We start from the raw sequence: 19934 nt of genomic DNA on the forward strand, positions 1-19934 counted from the left end.
TTATAAAACAAATTTTTAGCTTAATTTAGTCCCATGGTCAGCAAAGGGTAAATTTATAAAGTCAGAAAAAATAAACTAAAGTTTAAGAAAAATATATCAAGTATTATTCAATTTTATAAACTGAAAACAGAAACTGAACAATTCTGTACATGAATAGGACTTTATAAATAAGTAATCACACAGTAGATAACAAAATCTTGAAAAATGTGTGTACTCATAATATTGCATTTTACCAGTTGTTTGAAATTTTTATTTGATGAAGATTATATTATTTCTGGCCGTGATGGGTGTAACTTATTGATGTGCCAGAAATATTTTGTGTTATTTATAATAAAAAGTTTGAAATAATTCCTTACATTGCTGTTCTTTCAATACAAATTAACCCACAAAGAATTTTTTTTTAAATGGGTTTATTTTTTTTTAATTAATAAAAATATGCCGTTATTACAAAGCTGTTACAAGATTTTAATTACCAAGGCATGCAGAGTGCATTGGTATTGTATATATCTCCTCCCTTTTATATTATATGTATTGAAAAATATATAATATGGCAAGGAAACACTGCCATCACACAACATTGCTTTTGATATCTAATTGGAACATCATATGGAATAGCATTTGATAGTCCTTTTATAATGATATCAAAATTATTCAATTTTAAAATTCATGAGAAAAATATCAAGAGATCTGAGACGTTTGAAACAATGTAAGAGACTTCTTGGAGTAGGGAGTTAGTAGCTCGAGTGTGAATGAAAATGTATAATGCAATTATATAACCAAAAGACAAATTTAGAAATATATAGACACTTTATTATAGCATTATCTTAAATACAGGTCAAAATTTAAAGGAATTGAAGCAATAACAATGAATTTAACATTAGTTTGAAGAAATAAAATCACAAGGACCTATCAATTATAGGTGGTAAGCACATTTAAAAACCTTAAAATATTCAGTTCTTTATTAAATGAAGCAAAAGTGAAATATAAGCCAAATCAAGTTTGTTTATATAAAAAAAATTAATAACAATAAAAGTTTTCAGCAGTTTCGTATGTAAAATAAATACACAGAGTATTTCAGAGTGATACCAAATCTTCTGAAATATCTTCTGAAGTTGAAAAGAAAAAAAAGTCCTGAATGATAATCACAAAATTTGAACATCTACATTGCAAATGAAAACTCTTTTTTCTTTAGTAGAAGGATATCGCTGCTAACTATTCATAATATATACTCCATGTGACGATGCTCGATTAAACTAAGTGCTCAACATTTCATGGACGTCATCTTCAAAATTTACAATATATAACAATCATTTAAAGGCCTGTGGAAGATAAAACAGAATAAGGAAATTAAGCATTATTCAACAATGAATATGCAGTAGTAAGAAATAACAACGTCAAAAAGCAAGGTCGTCAAAAGGCTTTTGTCGGATGTCTTTTCATCTATAAGCTCATTAATTTTCAGGGTTGGCCTAATTGGACCCGATTAGGTTGTATCCAATGGGTTTTTTTTGAAAAAAAAAAACATTTAAAACTAGTATGTTGTGGCCATCACGAAACTTTCTTCTATATTTTTCTTTTTTTTTCTGATCCCTTCCCATGCTTGATGAGGAAGCAATATTCCCAACAAAAACAAAATTACACATGCAAAAACTTGACGACCATCCCAATGTCTGAATTATTGCAAAAGCAAAGCAAAGAGCGAAAATTGAAAGTTATTTTAAAAGCCTTGCTTGAATTAATGACAAATATTTTATTTGTTAACAAACATAAGATGGCAAAAGTTAAAAATTTTAAATCATTGAGATAATATTTCCGATCATTTCCATACAATTAAAAATTAATCTATTACGATTTATCTTTCTTATTGTTGCATTAATAAAGCTATTTTTATTCGCAAAAAAAAATCCACACCTCTTGGAGCGATTGGCTACAAAATTGAACCAAAGCCTGTTTACATATGGATTCACATATATTCCAAATTTCAACCAGAACGTAGCATTACTTCTTGAGATAGGCACTCAGAATGGGAAAAAAAGAACGGGCAATTGCGCTACCCCCCTTTTTAGCTGTTGAAGCCAAAATAAAATCAGCTCTTATACTCACTAAGGGCTACTTGCCGATAAATTTTTCTTTCATTCCGTTCATTATTTCTTGAGATACAGTAGTCACAATTCACGACAAAAAACGTTCTATAGCTCAACCCCCGTTTGAGTCGAGACCAAAATTGAATCAGCACCTGTTCCTGTTAATGGCAATATATGGACCAAATTTTGTTTGATTCCACCAGTTACTTCCTGAGGAATAGCAAGCATGCGTAACTCAAAAAATGTTCCTTCGCTCCACCCCCCTTGGAGGAATTTGCGCCAAAAACCAATGGGCATAAGTTCACATAGGGGTACATATGTGTACCAAATTTCGTTCGATTTCATGTAGTAGTTTTTTCTGTAGAGCGACCACAAAAAACTGGTCACACACACGGACATACACACACACATACATACATACACACACATGCACACACACACACACACAGAGACAGACATTTTCCAAAAATAGTCGAAATGGACTCAGCACACTTCAAAACGTTCGAATCCGCCAAAATTCGAAATTCGAAAATTTGCACGAATCCAATACTTTCTTCTATATATTAGATATAGAAGAAAGTAAAACCCCATTATTTAGCCCACTTTTGGGCTTTTTTAAATTTTCTGAGAAGTTTTTTAAAAAATTAATTTAAATACTTTTACAATTGAAACTTTTTTTTTCATTTGTTCTTCACCACTGACAATGGACATAAAAAATGAATTTTGGACTTTAATAGTATTTCTTAACTCTAAACGGCATTAAAAAAATACTTCAAAGATTTTAAATAAATCTATTTAACTTTTCTCTTTAACTGGTCAATAAATAACTCAATTGGTTAATAAATAACTCAAATTATTTTGACTAAGTCCTGTCACGTATGATTTTCTCAATATTTGCAGATTGTACAGAGGAAACTACTCTAGCTAACAGGCTTTCATGCGAATTATTTTCTGCAAACCAACATGTCACAAATCTCAAATAAACAAGGTATATTTTTTTAGAAATTAAGAAGTTTTACAAACGGTCGGAGAGAAAACAGAATAGGATGTACAGTATTTTCCTTATCTTACGAAAAGGTTTAATATTTCTTACTCTGTACACAGAAATAGAAAAACAGGCAACATAAAATTCAAAGAAATGTCTCGATTAAGGAGGAATTCAGTAAAATGGGATTTAAACCACTTGAGGTTCTACAGTAGTTTTGCATAACAAAATGAAATACAATAAAGTATAATGCAAAAAAAAAAATGCAGTAATTAAAAACAAACAATGGATTTTATCACTTGAGAAGTAACTTTGCCTTAACTGTTGATAATCATGGAAATTAAAAATAAAAAAAGACAAAAAACCCACATTTCTTTTAAAAAACCCAGCTTTAGTTGGATTTTTTTTGGGGGGGGGGGGGTATTTTAAAAAACCCAAAAAACCCTGGGTCCATGGGGTTTTTTAAAAAACCCGGGTTTTTGCCAACACTGTTACTTTTTGCATTGAAAAAGGCGTTCTGAAAAATGTGTCTGCAGTAAACTGCAGTTTGCTTTTTGACGTTATTTCTTGCTTTACTTTTCAGTACAAAGGTATTTATATATCTTAATGAACATACACTTTTACATATTGATGGTTTCATATTGATCTATTGGAACTTATTTCAAAATTATATACACTAAGTGCACATGCCACAATCATCATAGTTTGTAAAAGAGCAGAGCTGCTATTTTCCCCACTTTTAACAAATGGCCTGACATTAGAGACGTACCGAGTACTCGGTAACTACTCGGTACTCCGCCTACTCGGCCAATATGCCGAGTACTCGGTACTCGGCCAAATTTTGATCAGATACTCGGCCAATACCGAGTAGTTGCAAAAAATTGAATACATTAAAATTTACAAAAAAGCTTAAGCCATATATAATTTTCTGCAACCATTTACAATTCAAATTTAAATTTTGAGAATAATGAAGTTTGAAATACTTCAATGAAATAAATCTTGGTTTGAATGTCTCGGAAAGTTAATAAAACTTTTTTGTTAAAAATTGTGCAAATATGGAATTTTTGCTACAAACTAAAATTAGTTATAAGATATATAAAAATACCTTAGCTTTAAAAATAAAAGGAAATAAAACAACATTAGAAGCACAGTGCAGGATCACTGCAGACACGTGTTTTGGCGTTACGAGGAATTTCTTTTTCAATGCACAAAATGTGAGCTCGTTGATTTAAAGGCATCCGGCAAAAGTCGAATTTTTTGTTGTAGGCCTTTACATTCTTTAGTTCACATGTTATGCACTGAAAAGACGATCCTTGTAACACAGAAAAACGTGTCTGCAGTGTTCTGTTCCTGCACATTTGTTTTTTTGCTTTTAAAAATTATTTATGTTTAGCGAACTAGACCTATAATGAATAAATTTGTATAATTTGTTTTAATTCCAACTTGATAAGTCATACTTTTTATTTATTAATTTTTAATTTAAAAAATATTATTTTTGCAAAATTTTGTAGTTAAATTTCAGCAGGAATTTCGTTTAAAAACTATTATATGGACAAGGAGGTCTATACTACTATTTCAATAAGCTCAAAATTCATCGGTGTGTGTCGGTGGTCCTTCTTTCAACATAATTGGTACTGGGAAACTCGGCCAAGTAGTGAAAGGCCGAGTTACTCGGTAACTCAGTACTCGGCCGAGTAGTAAAAGGCCGAGTACTCGGTACTCGGCCAGAGTGCTACTCGGTACGTCTCTACCTGACATGATGGAAAATATAAGACAAAATAAAAATCCACTTATTTTCAATAATATGCTTGAAACATGAAATTATTGCTTTGACATAATAGAATTGTAATACAGTGAAACCTGCATCAGTTGATTACTTGTGGTGCACTAATTAAGTGCTAAACTTAGACAAGTGGTCAACTTATAAAAGTTGGTATAACCTAATAGGAATAAACCTGTAACTGACAAAAGTGGTCAACTTTACAGGTTTTATACTGCCATTGTTTTTAAGACTTTTCTTAAACACATTTTAGGATTTATAGCTAATTAATTTATTGGTTTAAATATAACTAGAAACTGATACATTTTTTTAATTTAGAAAAAACATATTTCATACACTAATATATACCGAAAAACTTTTACAATATTGTGCAAAACATATTTTGATACAAATGGAGTTGATTAAAATCAACTTAACCATACATGGCACACTATCCTTACTAATATCATAAATGCGAAAGTGACTTTGTTTGTTTGTAATTCTTTCACGCAATTAACTACTCAACCGATCATCATTAAATTTTGCATACACATCGTCAGGGGTGCAGAATAGAACATAGAATACCTTTAATCCAAAAAGATTTTTTTCCTAAGATTTTTATTCAAATTTTATAGAAAATCATTAATTTGTGAATATTTCATTGAAAAAAAGTTATATCTGTTTGGTTTTTGCAGCATGTTAAAGCTCTTAAAAAGCTACACAGTATGAACTTTACCCAAAATTTAAGGGATAACTAGAACATCCCCTAATTCATTATTTCATAATCTAAAACAAGGCTTATCTTCATTTTTAAAGCGACTGTGGTTTCTGGTCACAAAATTGAAATTAAATACAGTTGAATTTCTGATTTGTAGTAGATATTATTTTCGTGACAAAATATAATAACAGGGTGGCGACAGGAACTGTGAAAAAAAGTTCCCTGACTTTTCCCTGATTAAGTTCACCAAATTTCCCTGATTTACGTTACAAATAATAATTTTTTTCTTTCTTTGCTCTACTTGAAATCCATTGTATGTTTGTATAAAATGCAGTATTTTAAACGTTTTAAGTTTTGTAAAGTTATTGAACTAAAGATATATTTTAAAAAGATGCTACTTTTCTTAATAAAATGTTTAAAAAAAACATATCAAGTCAATTTTTTTGGGTAAAAAACCCTACAAAATAGGATATTAAATATTTCTACACGGAAAGATTAGAGATAATTAAAAAAAAAAAAACTTTACTTCCAGAAACCACTTAGCATAAGAATTAAACTATTAAAATTACTCTTAAAAACATATGTGTATTTATGATAGAACTAAAAAGTAATTGAAATTATTTTGAACTAAGTTTTCAAACAGTATAATAATTGTTGCAAGAATAACAAGTAATAGTGAAAGAATAGAAGTAATGTAGTTATTCTTATATAACTAATTGAAATATTTATGCAAAACAGATGAAACCATTTGACATCCATTCATAGGGAGTTTTTCTCTAATCAAGAACATAGGTTTTAATGAATGAATACAGCATTTTAACAATAAAAAATTAAGATATTTTCTTAAGTACACAAGTTAACTCTATTTCAAATGATTTCAGTATGTAACGAAAAAAAATCTTAGATTGCTTTTGTAATAAACAACTTTGAAATGCAAGAAAAAAAGAAGAAAAAAGCAATAAGTTAATTTTAAAATATATAAAAGAATACAACTTGGTTATAAAATTAAAGAATTACTTAAGTTTGAAGAAAAGAAAACCTTTATAATCTGCGGTGACAACAAATAGTATAACGGCAAAAACAAAGTTTTTTTTATTGAAAGTTCAATTTTAGCAACTAAATGAAAAACGCAAAGAAGTAATAACTTTTAAGCTTTTATAGTATTAATTCAAAAACCAAAGATTTCTTCTTGAAATTGTGATCACAGTAGGCTAATTACTTCGAGACAATTGAATAAAGGCAAAGGAGCTAAGGCATTAATGAAGGCTTCCTCTTTGCCTGTATGGTTGTTTATTTTATGTAGCATTGAAAGCGTAAAGGGAAGTTTCAAGCTAGGTAAAATAAACAACCTAACAGACACAGAAGCAATCTTAGGAAGTTCATACTGTGGTTAATAAGTAAGATTCAATACTTTAGACGTTGAGGAAAAAAGATGCACAAATATGCGGCAGTGTATAATCGCACCTCATTTTTATTTTACTTTTTTTTTTTTTTTTTTGAACAGATAATTGGCGGAAAGTGCGTAGGGAATTAGAGCACTTAATTTTTTAAAGCAAAAAAAAAATTTTTTCTTCTTAAAATCAATTTTCCCTGATTTTTTGTAATTTTTTCAAAATTCCCTGATATTTCTCTGACTTTTCCCTGATTAATAAAGTTCCCTGACCTTTCCCTGATCTCCCTGATTTCCCTGATCTGTCGCCACCCTGAATAAAAAACAAGCATGACAAAATGAGAAAAAATAATTGTAAAAATTGTCTGTTTTATAATTATGGTTATTTGTGGAAAAATTAGTGAAAACTTTTTTTACATACATTCATAAAAGAATAATGGCTTGAGGTTTCATGTTTGTGTTTTTTTAATATTGGCAGCATTTTCTGCCAATTTTAATAGGTTTCGTGGAACACAACCAATTGGCAAAATTCTGCTAAGCTGATGTATGTTAGTTTTAGAATTTTGATTCATTAACATAAAAAGGTCTAAACTTAAATTTTGAGTCCAAAAATTACTCTTATTTTGGAGGTAGACAGTTAGTTAAGGTAGGGGTAATGCAGTTAGTTAATCCAGAAAAATAGAGAAAAAAAATCTGGCGAAAAGGACTATATTAGATAAATTAAAATAAGAGTTAAATGATAATTCTTAACTGTAAAAGTAATAAAACTTAACAAAATCAATATGTAGTTGAACATAACTGCAGTTATATAGCCTATTAATATAAAATGAGTAATTTTCTCAAATAAAAACATTTATTTTAATACAACTAAAATATTTTTTTTTTTAATTCATGGAATTTTCCAAAAATTAACTAAATGTCTTGGGCAGTATTTGAAACTGGGAGCTCTTGACCTCTAAAAAGAATTATACCCTTTAAGGCATTGCATTTGGATTGTCTAAGCCAACTAATCAGCTCTTGCTTCCTTTAAGGCCCACTTATACACCTATCAAGATATACGAAGTAGAATTTAATTATAGTCAGACCACCATTTAACGAATTCATCGGGACCGAAACTTTTTTACGTTAAATCGGGGTTATTCATAATATCAGAGAGTGAAAATGTGTTTTAAAAATTGCACTTATTTTCTGTAAAAGCTCTAATAAGCAACCTGAGCAAAAATATGCATAATTAGAAAGTATACACTTTTTATTCAGCATTCCGCAACTTATTACACCCTAGTTGATTTGAAATTTTAAAGTACTCAGTAACAGATGTTTGACAATTTCCATTTCGACTTTATGGAGAGAAAAAAATACCGTGTCATTTGCAGCCTGCTGTATGAGATATGTTTTTACAGTTTAAAGGCCATGCAAATTGTAAAGCATTTAAAAAAGTAAGTTTTAATAGAAGTTTTATTATCACTTTCTGCATCAGAATCGCTATTCATCGATTGCCCTTTTTCCCGTCAAAAATTGCTGATTCCAAGAAAAGTTTTCCTGCTTCGGACAATGTGGATATATCATTTGGAAAGCAATCTAATGCTTCCTTACTCAAATCAACAAAAAAAAAAAAAAAAAAAATCAGCTGTAAAAATAATTCGTTAATTCAGGGCTTATTATGCAGTAAATAGGGGTTTTTTGCCTTCATTTTATTGGGGAAAAAAGAAAAATTCGCTACATCGCGAAATTCGTTAAAAAAAGGTTTGTTAAATCAAGATCTGAATGTATCAGTGTGGAAAAAAGGAATTTCATTTTGAGGAGCAGTACTGCTCCTCACATTCTGATACTGAAGGAGCAGTTCTATAAAATTGAGGATCAGCTTTACGACATTTGCTAAATTACATTTTCAACAAGAAAACAAACAAATTTGAAAAACTGATGTCAAAATGAGATGACATCAGCCACCAGTTTGGTTATTGTCGATTCCAGACTGATGAGCACATAATTAGAAAAAACAGCAGTATCTGGATGGCATAACCTGGCGGTTGGTACATCGCATGAAAACATAACAGCAATATTTTAAAAAATGAAGAATAAAATCATGTTGGATATTCATAAGAATTAAAAGTAAAATGCTACACAACAGCAATAATATCAGCTTGATCATGTCACTGAACTCAAGAAACTCAGACACATGAACATGAATGCAGCCAGGGGCGGCAAATAGGGGGGTCGAGAGGGGGCGGTCACACCCCTAAATTGTTTGAGAGGAATGATAAAAAATGAGCAAATACAATGGACGTAAATCGCAAATCAATGTTCAAGAAAAACAATCTTGCTGGTTCTCCATAATGGTTGATGAAACTTAACACACTTGTAAACATGAGCAAGTGTTTTCCGTTTTTTAAATTATTAGAAATTCATCAAGCCTTTACCGACCTTTTCAGAACGTAAAAAACTAATGAAGAATCATTGTTAATTTTAACTAAAGACTTCATTTCCTCATATAGGCTAAATATCTCGTTCTTGTTTGCTCTGTTATGAGAGACTTGAGCAGTGAGTGGTGTGGCTGCATGATTTTCATAAGAAAATGCCTTGGTATTTTACATTCATTGTTACACTCATATTTTAAGTATGTCTAATGAGTGTTCACCACTTTCTTCTGCTAGAAACACATTTCAGCTGCCCAATGCATAGTATGCTTACGTTACTCTTTAAAAATATATACTATTTTTGAAAAAAAAAATCTCACATCAACAAATATCTCTTGTGGAGGCTCTTTAACTATGCAATCTCCCCCCATATCATGATTACTTGCTGTTAGCCAACATGTGTTTTGTTCCATAGTAAGTTAATTCATATTTAAGAAACTCGACCCCCAAACGAACTGCTAAAATGCCGCCCCTGAATGCAGCTGACATTAATGCATACATTTTTTGACAATACATTACATACAGCAGAGTTAAACATTTACTCAATTAACTTACCACATAATCCTAGCCCTCTTGACCAAAATCATCTGTAAACTTTTTCAGTTTTTCCAAATCTACATCATTTACAGTGGGCTTGGAACTTTCAAGTGATAATAACATGTCTTTCTGCAGAAAAAAATTAGAGAAACAAATAAGTAAAATAAGCACAAAAGATCACGAACATTATCTTGGACAAAAATTTACACAATCTTGTCACACAATTTTCATTTTACATTGTACTGAGTGGGTTACATTTAAAATAAAACAAAAAATAATAATAAATACAAGATTTCAGCAGTTAACTTTCCCAAAAAAAGGGGGGGGGAAGGGAGAAAGAAGGTTTAAGAAACTTCCAAAAAGTGTGACTCAAGAGTCATTATTTTAGCAATATTAAGTATTCAAAATAAGTAAAATTGAAGAATATTTTTCAACTGTCACCCATTAAATTGCAGTTGAAAGCTGGTTAGTGAAACCCCTATAATTAATATTTAAAAAATACTATTGCTCAATCATATCCAGCAATAAAGCTTTTCAGCAATTTTCCACTACAAAACTGCAGAACATTTTTGCAGTTTTTAATTAATATGTATAGTAATAAAAGTCCTAAAAAATGAGAACTAGCTAAGAACACTATCACTCAAGTAACCTTCCAAACAGAACAAGTTCCTTCTAGAACTAAACGAGCCTACTTTCCTGTATACCCATATCTACTTTCTAATACCTGATCAATAATCTCAAAAATGGCTAAAATTGCAAATTGTTTCAAACATATTTTAAAAATATTTTAAGCTGATTTCTAGGAATAAAATTTGCCTCACTCATCTAAAAATATAGATGTGTAAAAAATAAATAAATAAATAAATAAACAAACAAAATAGCAGCACCTATTAAACAAAAGAGCTAATACACTTTTTTCCATTAAAAAAAATTCTTTAACTGCTTTCAAAAAGAAAATAATAATTAAAATTAATAACCTCATGAAAATAAATACATCATATCAAAAAAAAAATCTTTTGTTTTTCCTCTGTTGCCAAAAAATATTTTTTTTAATGAATTAATGTACTTTCCAAAATAAATAAAAACAATAAAATGTCAACTTAAAGAAATAATTTTCATTGTCAGAAAAAAAAAACCGTCTACGCATATGTTAATGTAGAAACATAAAGGACTTCGAGTTTATCCGCCGAAACCTAAATACATAAATTAAAACTTTAGAGTAAAAATAAAAAAAAGTCATATTAACAATAATTATTTCACAGTTGAAACCAAGGCGTTGGAGTCGGAATCAATCTCACTTTGGGATGAAAGAGTCAGATTTGGGAGTCAAAGGTAATTAACTCAAAGACTCGGAGTTGGAATCTGTCATTTCCCTTAGAGTACATAACTCTGTCAATGTTTGTGGAGTTGGACTTATATTGGGATAAAGGAGTTGGAGTCGAATATCCAAGAATCGGAGTCAGTCATTTTTCTTCTGTGTATATATTTTTGCCAAATCTACGAAGTCAGAGTCGAAGTCGGGGAGCCGAATCCCGACTAATTGTCGGGCACAGGAGCCGGAGTTGGAGTCAGGTACCCCAAAATTCTCGGAGTCGGAGATTTGTCGCCAAGCGCTATTTTCAACAAAATTTGTTTGAAGTAAATCCGCCTTCAAGTGTGAAATCTACATTGACTTTCATTTTCCCCGTAGGCGCAAATATAAAGGGATTTGAACTGTTCAAAATTGAACGGAAAATGGTTCAAATCAAAAAGATATTTTATATACACGTTTTGCATCAGAAGCTTTTGTCTACAAAGTGTGTTTGAAGCAAACTCACCTCTAAGTTCGGAATTGCCTTGAATTTTCCCGTAGGCGCTAATGTTGAGTTTTTTTGAACTGTTCAAAATTTAACAAAAAATAGTTCAAATCAAAAAGTGAAATATAGGAAAGAGGTGTCCTCGCCGAGATCTTTCGAACAAAAAAAAAATTTGATAGAATCGGACTTTTCACTCAAAAGTTATTAGGTGGGGGGGGGGACAGACAGTCAGACTGACAGACATTTTCCCCCATCTCAATAACTTACTATCTAATTTTAATTTTTCGATATTTAATTATTTCTGACTTTTTTTGTTTATGTTTTTTTCGATATTTTCAAGGTGCATTAAGCCTTCTTTCATGCTTTTTTCTTCTTTCTCTGACTTTTACTGAGAAAGTAGGCTAAAAAGGATTATTAAAATTGATCTCTCTGTTAAGGAATGCCACAGACAAATATACTGAAACACTCAAACTTATAACCCCTCCCCCCCCCCTTTTCTTTTTGAATCGCAGAGACAATGACTTTTTTCCCCCTTGTTCTACGTTTTACTTCTGTTTGTATTTTAAGATCTCAAGTTTTCTGCCAATAGAAATTAAAAAACATATCTTTTTGTATCTAGGTCGAAAAGCTAATAATAAGGTCAACATTACCATTGTTACAACAGGTTCCAGCAGTTTATCACCAGGTACATCAACCCAAGACATTTCAATAGCACCAGGTGTACCAGGAGAGCAAGGTTTCAGTAGATCAGAAACTATTTCATTGGGATCAGAGCGAGAAGGACCTGAGACCTAAATTTAAAAAAAATCATTATTATTGCAAAAAGCCCTTTAGCATTTACCAAACACTTAAGAATCAAAAAAAGAAACAAGATTAAAAGTCTTGTGACTACATTGAATGATATTTTCATTCATTTAAAAGTAAATAACACGAAAAAGGGGTTTGTTTTTTGTTTTACAAAATATTCTGCTAATACGTACAGAAATGTGTACTATGTAGTTGTTGAAAACACAGTTTAAGACAAACATTTTACTGGTTCCACTTCAGCAGTATTATAAATATGTTTGTCTAACCAACAATGAAAAAATGCTTAATTTTCAACATAAAAAAAAAGAAACTTCGTAGATATGACTCTGTTGTAAGTCAATACAAACCAAAAGTTCCAGGGATATATTAATCCAAAATAACAAACACTAACTTATTGGCACACAATAAGATATTTTGAAGCAGCTTTTTTTTTTTTTTTTTAAATATTACAATGTAAGAAACAAAAGTAAAAACCTTCATTCAAATGAGAACTTCCTAGGTTTTTTTTTCCTCTCTTTTTTCTAATTCAATACTTTCTTCTTAAGTTAAGAAAATATTAATGTTAAGATTGGGGGCGAGGGGAGGAGCAATGCCTGTTGCTCCTCAAGATTCTTCACCCCTAAAATTCTTACTAGTTTACGTATGCCACACTAAATTACCTTATAAGTTTTTTTCTCCAAAAATAGGGACAGAAAGCTTTCAATTGATTCATTTATTTGCCATTTTGTAGTTTCATCACCTGTTTATCAGTAATTTTCAAACTCATAAGAACCATGAGGAATTTTTTTTTCACAAAATAAATGCAAATTTTATAAGAAGTTAAAATTAAATGAAATTTTTTCATGTGTACATGAAACATTTCCCTGCTGAACAGAAAACAGTAAAAAATATTTAATTCTAGGATGTACACAATTAGATTTATAATACGTACACTTATTTACATATGAACAAGGAAAAAATTGCTTTAAGGTTTTCTATGAGAAATCAGCAATGGTAATCTTAACACTTTAAAATAATGATTAAATTGCAGTAAAAAAATGCATATGTTTGCTCCTGATTTTTACTCCTGTATCAAAAAACAAGATATGCTTATGAGCTATATTATATCATTTCTAAGAAATTCATCATGATTCTAAGAAATTCATCTTCTATTCATCATGAAGAAATGATATAATATATGCTATATTATATCATTTCTTCATTGAAAAAAAAACTATCGATAACAGTTGGACCATTTTAAAATTATGGTTACATAACTTTGAAACTCCCTTCCCGATTAAAAAAAAACTACCAGAGACCAGTTTATTGACTTTTTCAACGAACATTATTGTCAAGAGATACTATACAGTGAAAATCTCACAAATAATAATGCTAATAAAATAATTATTTATCATACATATTATAAATAGAGATATTTTTAAAACTTTCTACAAAATTTCAAAAGGAAATAACCTTTTTATATAATCATTTAAACGTTTTTTGAATTAGTTAGTAAGTAATACAGGCGTCCCTTGTTTAACATGGTTACCTCATACCATATCGGTACGAAGTACCTTGATATCGTACCTTACTATACAAAACTTTTAAATATTTATTTAAATTATTTTCTAAAATAATTATGAATGCACATAACATAAATCAAGGCAATATGCATTCTGTTGTATTAAAACCATGTTTCGTACTACAGGGAAACTTCAATGAGTCAAAGTGAATCTTTATTCACATCCAACTGAATGGGGAGAATTGATGTTATTCATTCTGCATAAGCCGAATTTCATCGAGTCAAAGTATTCGATAAGCCTAATTTTATTTGATGACCATGGTTAGATTTTCCTTGCTGACGTAACTGCATAAGTCAAAGTCATTTTTTTCCCCCAAATAGTATGAACAAAAAGGCGCATGGACGAAGTAAATCTCATCAATCACTGACATAAATTTAGTAGAGTTTTTTTACAAAAGAATATGAACACTCATTCAAACACAGATGTGAGAATAGCGAGAACATTTCTGGCTTTAAAGAGAAGTAAGAATTTGAGCCAGTGGTAAAATTACCTTCTAGTCAAGATATTAAAAGAGCAGAAGAAGTATTGTGCATTTTCATAGAATCATGTTAGAATGCTCCCGATTCCTCGTTTACAGATGTTTTTGATAAAATATTTTCATAGTTTAGTAAGTAAAAATTGTTATATTTTAGTATAAAAATTTAAATTGTTTTCCAGCTTATACAAACTCTCAACTTCATAAAGTAACTATATTACATGTTAATTATGTCAAGTAGATATATATTCTCCTTGATACATAATTCTATCAATTTCTGCTCAAATTATAAATTTCATGAGTTTCAGTGGTAGGCATTCTTTTCCTTTTTAATGAGCCAAAATTTCGATAACTCGAATTTTTTCACTTTTCCCGCATTTTTGACACATTAAAGCTTCACTGTATAGCAAAACCATGCAATACAAAACTTTGAAGTAATGTAAATCAAGGTAATGTATATCATGTTATACTGAAGTCAAGTCCTGCAGAGTAAAATTTTATGATAGCTGATACAGTGACCGCCGCTTATTAAAATCACATTCGTTCTGAAGGCATTTGATTTTATAAAGCGGCCGATTTTATAAACCGGTATTTTAAAAAATGAAAGGTCTTGAAGTTCAAATACTTTAAAATATAAAATGAATTTTGTTATTTATTTTTGTTTTAAGTATTTAAAAATACAATTGTCATTTAACTAAACATGAAGTTTTTTTTTTTTTTTTTTTGGTAAACAGAATTGGAGAATTAAGATTCAATATCATTTGAGAGTTTACTAAATGTTTTGTAACGTTCAACACTATGTTTTCTTCTTTGCTCTAAAGTGTATCGTATATCATCAAGCGCTTTTCTGACATCTATTGAAGAGACAAATTTGAAGCTGAGATTTCCTCATCTTCTGAAACCAATTCTTTCACTTCTTGGTGCTTCTTATCATTTTTTTACATACAATGTCCAAAATTTTGATTTTATAAAACGGCGATAGTGATTTTATTGAAGGACGGTTTTAACATGTTTTGGTATTGCAATGATTCTGTTCTTCCAGATTTGATTTTAAAAAACGGCTGATTTTATAATCCAGTGATTTTGTTATTGGCGGGTACTGTAATTTGTTAAAATGTTTTGATTAAAAATATAAAACGCACTAAATACTTTCATAAAAAAATTATTTAAATTTTTTTTTTTTTTTTTAAAGGAAACTTGATCAACTTCATTTACCAAGAACAAAATGCATACTTTCAAAAAGAAAATAAGTTTTTCTGCAACAATAAAGGTCATCTGAGCAACAATGAAAAAAAATGTTTATAAAATAAATATATTGTACTTGCGACATTTTTTTAATTTATCCTATGAAAAAATTAGCATAATGTGATTTTCTAACAATATTTTTTTTACAGTAAAACAAATAAAATTGAAATTAATTTTTTTAAAATTGCATTATATCAAAACCATGTAACATCAAATTCAATGTCTACCATGTAATAACGTGTTTACTCATGTATTTGACAACTTTAATAACTGGCAACACTAAATGTATGCATACACAAATGTTTTGTCCATTTAAGGAAAGGCTTATTATTTATAACTACATATAACCTATAAATCAAACCGAAAGCTTAACTAAAAATGTTTTACTTTGCTAACTGGAAACAGTTGGAAAAAAATATAATAGCTGAGGAGTGGAAATTACAAAATAGGGGGTACAGAAAGTAAATATAAAACACAGGAAAAATAGGAAGTTTTTCAAATTAAAAGATAACATAAGAGAGCTACAACTTCTGGAATCATGTTATCTTTAAAATTTAAGTAAAAATCCAAATCTTGATTTGTTGTACTTTACACAAGATAGTCATGAATATTAAGCTTGAAAAGTAATTTAAACGTAGATGATAATAATGAGAAAATGAACTAACTTACTCTCACAAAATGAGTAGCGGACTGTACTTTCCTCACTGGTTGCATGAGAGCATCTCTAACTAAAACAGCAATATCTGCTCCAGAAAACCTAAAAAGGAGAAAAATAATCAATAAAAAAGACTTCAAAGTACAGTAGAGCTGGATTTCTCATTTTGCAAATGTTGCGAGTGGCTCCTAAGACCTAGGTAGACTCAAAGGGGTTCCAAAAAGGCACATGAAAAATATTTTACACAGTTCTGCTCATTTCTAATGGGATCGTAAAAATGAAAAATGCATTGGAGCAGTTGAAAAATGATTTTCCTTTACAAACGAAAATTTCGATAAATAACTATATAATAATGATAAAATAAAAAAATTTAAGAAAAACGGGAGAAATTGATACTTAAATGCAAAACCAGGAGAAATTGGCAAAAACCAGGAGTCCCCCATGAAAAACGGCAGAGTTGGCAGGTCTGTATTTCATAACTTTACCATGAGAGTAATATACAGTGATTTCTAGGGTTTTTTTTTTCCGTCAAGTAAAGAAAAATTGAAAAAGCACAAAGTTAGGGGCAGAACTTGACCTTGTACATGTTTGCTTTTTTTTTTGGGGGGGGGGGAGTTCACTGAAATCAGGAAGGGTTATTAGCATTCAGTTGGTTATCTTTAATGTAGTATTGAGAAGGTATTAAAACACAAATCCATGCCAAGAGATTTTTTTTTTTTTTTTTTTTTTTGTGTGCTTCTCAAAAAGTAGTAACTGGGAAAACATCAGGTATCATCTTATCAGAGCTATACTACTTTATTGAAAAAAATATACATAAATATACAATAATAAATAAATTTTTAACCAATCATCTAGCTTTTTTTTTCTCCTAATTACTTTAATGCAACAAATATGCAAAGAAAATATTTAAAAACATATTAGTTCAAACAACATTACCCATCTGTTTTCTTTGCTAGAGTTTTGAAGTCAGTTTCATTCAAACTATTTGGTGTGTTACCAATACTTAGTTTGAATATAGCTAATCTGGCAATTTCATCTGGCAGAGGAATATGTATTCTTTTTTCAAACCTACAGGAGAAAAGAATAACGCTTATTGAAAATGATTCCTATTTTCGAGAAGCAATATAATTAAACATATATTTTGTGTTTTAACGTTTAACACCAAGTGATTGGCTGGGAGCAAGACTTTTTGGATAGAAACTGCTGAGAATCTATTGTGTGTTAATATTATTGCTGAAACCTTTACATCTTACACTCTCAAAAATGATAAACAAAATATGAGGAATAAAATAATCATCTTGTGACACAAAATTAAAACAAATGTAGCATCAATAGTTGGAAAATAGCAAATAATAACTATATTAAATTACATGCAATATACCATGGTTATCACATCCTGAGACTGCAGTTGTGTTCTTATTAGAACTCCTCATTCAGGAATAGTCGATGAACGAGCTGGAGGCAGATGTCATCTCATTGAAGCTGAATGTGCCAACAAACTGGTAGAGAAAGCGAGTTCATCTCGACAGCGAGTGTCTGCAGCATGGTGCGGGTTGACTTTTGAATTGAAGGCAAAACTTGGGTACAGTCAAACCCCGTTAACATGAACTTGCTTAACACGAAATTTCTCTTAGCATGAAGTAAATGTCACTCCCCGTCCGATAAAGCTACAAATTAGTGTTAAATAAATCGCTTAACACGAAGAGGATTTAGACGAATTCCCGTATAAGACGGAAGAAAATTTTATCTCCTTGAAAAAAAAGGGGGGAAAAGAAAAAAATAAAACCTCATCCGTTTATATGCAATTACTGTTATAAGATCTGCACTTGGACGCACGTGACATGAATGGTAGCAAGCAAAATTTCTCGTTGCTTCAAGAAAAAACGACATAAAGCTGTAGGCTATGCTTACAGTAAAAAAGCTTGGATGAACAGTGAAATCTTTACCAAGTGGCTGATAATCCTAGATTTAAAATTTCATTGTGAAAAAAGAAAAATGTGTCTAAAAACAATTAATTTGTTTTTTTTTACCCGTCAACAGCGAACATCTAGTCTTTCGATCAAGGAAAAATCCAGATGTTTGAAAATGCACTGTCGTAGAGAAATGACCCGAATAGCCATGGCCTGTTTTGACTTACTTGTTTTACTTAAACTATAAATATAAATGCTTGTGTTTTGTGTGTATATTTTTGTACAAATGTACTTTGATTCCTATATTTTTTGAGTCACAAAAAAAAAAAAAACTTGTTTGCTTACACAAAATCCGGTAAACGTGGAAATAGGTTAACGCGAAATTCAGTTAACACGAAATATTTTGGCGTCCCCGTCGAGTTCGTGTTAACGAGGTTTGACTGTATTTAGCAGTAAGTTATCACCCTTAAGCCAGAGCTAAGGCAGAACTACATGCAATATACTAGACAGCCCAGTTATCACATCACGAGACTGCCTGGTACATTGTTTGTAGTTCTACCTTAGCCCTGGCTTAGGGGCAGCAACTTACTTGTAAATTAAACTATTTTCCATATGACAAGAAAAAAAATCCCTTAAACACACATATGCACACAGTGATCTGCATATAAAAAGTGTGCAAGAAAAGAATTAACAAATTAACATTTGTGAGTAAGAATCATGATTTCTGACAAACATTTTTTTTTTATTTAATATAAATTTTAATTTATTTTTTAAAAAAATCACACTTTAGTTTAGTTTTCTTCTACCATTCAACATTTTCTCCTCTCCTTAACCAGAGAACCTTTCTTTTCTTACTAACCTTTGGCACCAGGGACCTATATATTGATAATCTAACTATTGTTAATTAATCCTTTTTTATCCCAATGTTAGGTAAAGATGTTCCCCTGTATGAATGGTGAAAGAACCAATAAACATTGATTTTTACGAAAAGTTTTTATTGAAATGTATTAAATGAAAATGATTATTATTTGGATTTTTAGTTAAAATAAGAACGAAATTATGATTGGGAAAAACTTCAGAATTTGTCTTTTTATTTAAAGCTTTAAAGTAAAATGATTTTCTTTCTTTTTTCTTTTTTTTTTCTCTTTCTTTTTTAACAAAGATTCCCCCCCCCCCCCAATATACTAAACCAGGAAAAATAATGTCTGCAATGAAATCGTAATGACTTTCTTGAAGCTTATTCCTCTTGTTTGCATAAGTGCTCTTATTGATACATTAGGTAAATTATTACATGATCTGTAACTTTTTTTATTAGCTTTAAACAAAATACAGTGAAACCTGTCAACAACGATATTGTTAGGACCTAAAAAAAATTGTTAGAGACAGGTTATCATTATAGACAGTTTGAACACTTTATGCAGTCATTCCCTCCCTGTATGTATGTATACACTTTTTTTTTTTTTTTTTTTTTTTTTTTTTTTTTTTTTTAATCCTCCTACTAAACTTACTTGATCTTATTAAAAATTTATGCAAAATTTAAAAGCACAGTAATAATTTAATCATACGTAGTTTAATCACTTAGTAATTTTACCTTCTC

At 30.1% G+C, this 19934-nt stretch overlaps 1 protein-coding gene across 1 annotated transcript in view; it reads right to left on the bottom strand.

Moving 5' to 3' along the window:
* Positions 1-774: 774 nt before the first annotated feature.
* LOC129227045 (vacuolar protein sorting-associated protein 4-like) overlaps positions 775-19934 on the bottom strand; it is a 50002-nt gene continuing 30842 nt past the window's right edge. The window contains exons 9-13 of the mRNA XM_054861685.1: positions 17364-17495; positions 16442-16529; positions 12334-12474; positions 9906-10016; positions 775-1319 (exon numbers count right to left, since the gene is read on the bottom strand). Of these exons, the coding sequence (XP_054717660.1) occupies positions 9915-10016; positions 12334-12474; positions 16442-16529; positions 17364-17495 (463 nt within the window). The 3' untranslated portion in view covers positions 775-1319; positions 9906-9914. The remainder of the gene's footprint in view (positions 1320-9905; positions 10017-12333; positions 12475-16441; positions 16530-17363; positions 17496-19934) is intronic.

Source organism: Uloborus diversus, chromosome 7 (genome assembly GCF_026930045.1).
Source record: "Uloborus diversus isolate 005 chromosome 7, Udiv.v.3.1, whole genome shotgun sequence".
Classification (NCBI taxonomy): domain Eukaryota; kingdom Metazoa; phylum Arthropoda; class Arachnida; order Araneae; family Uloboridae; genus Uloborus; species Uloborus diversus.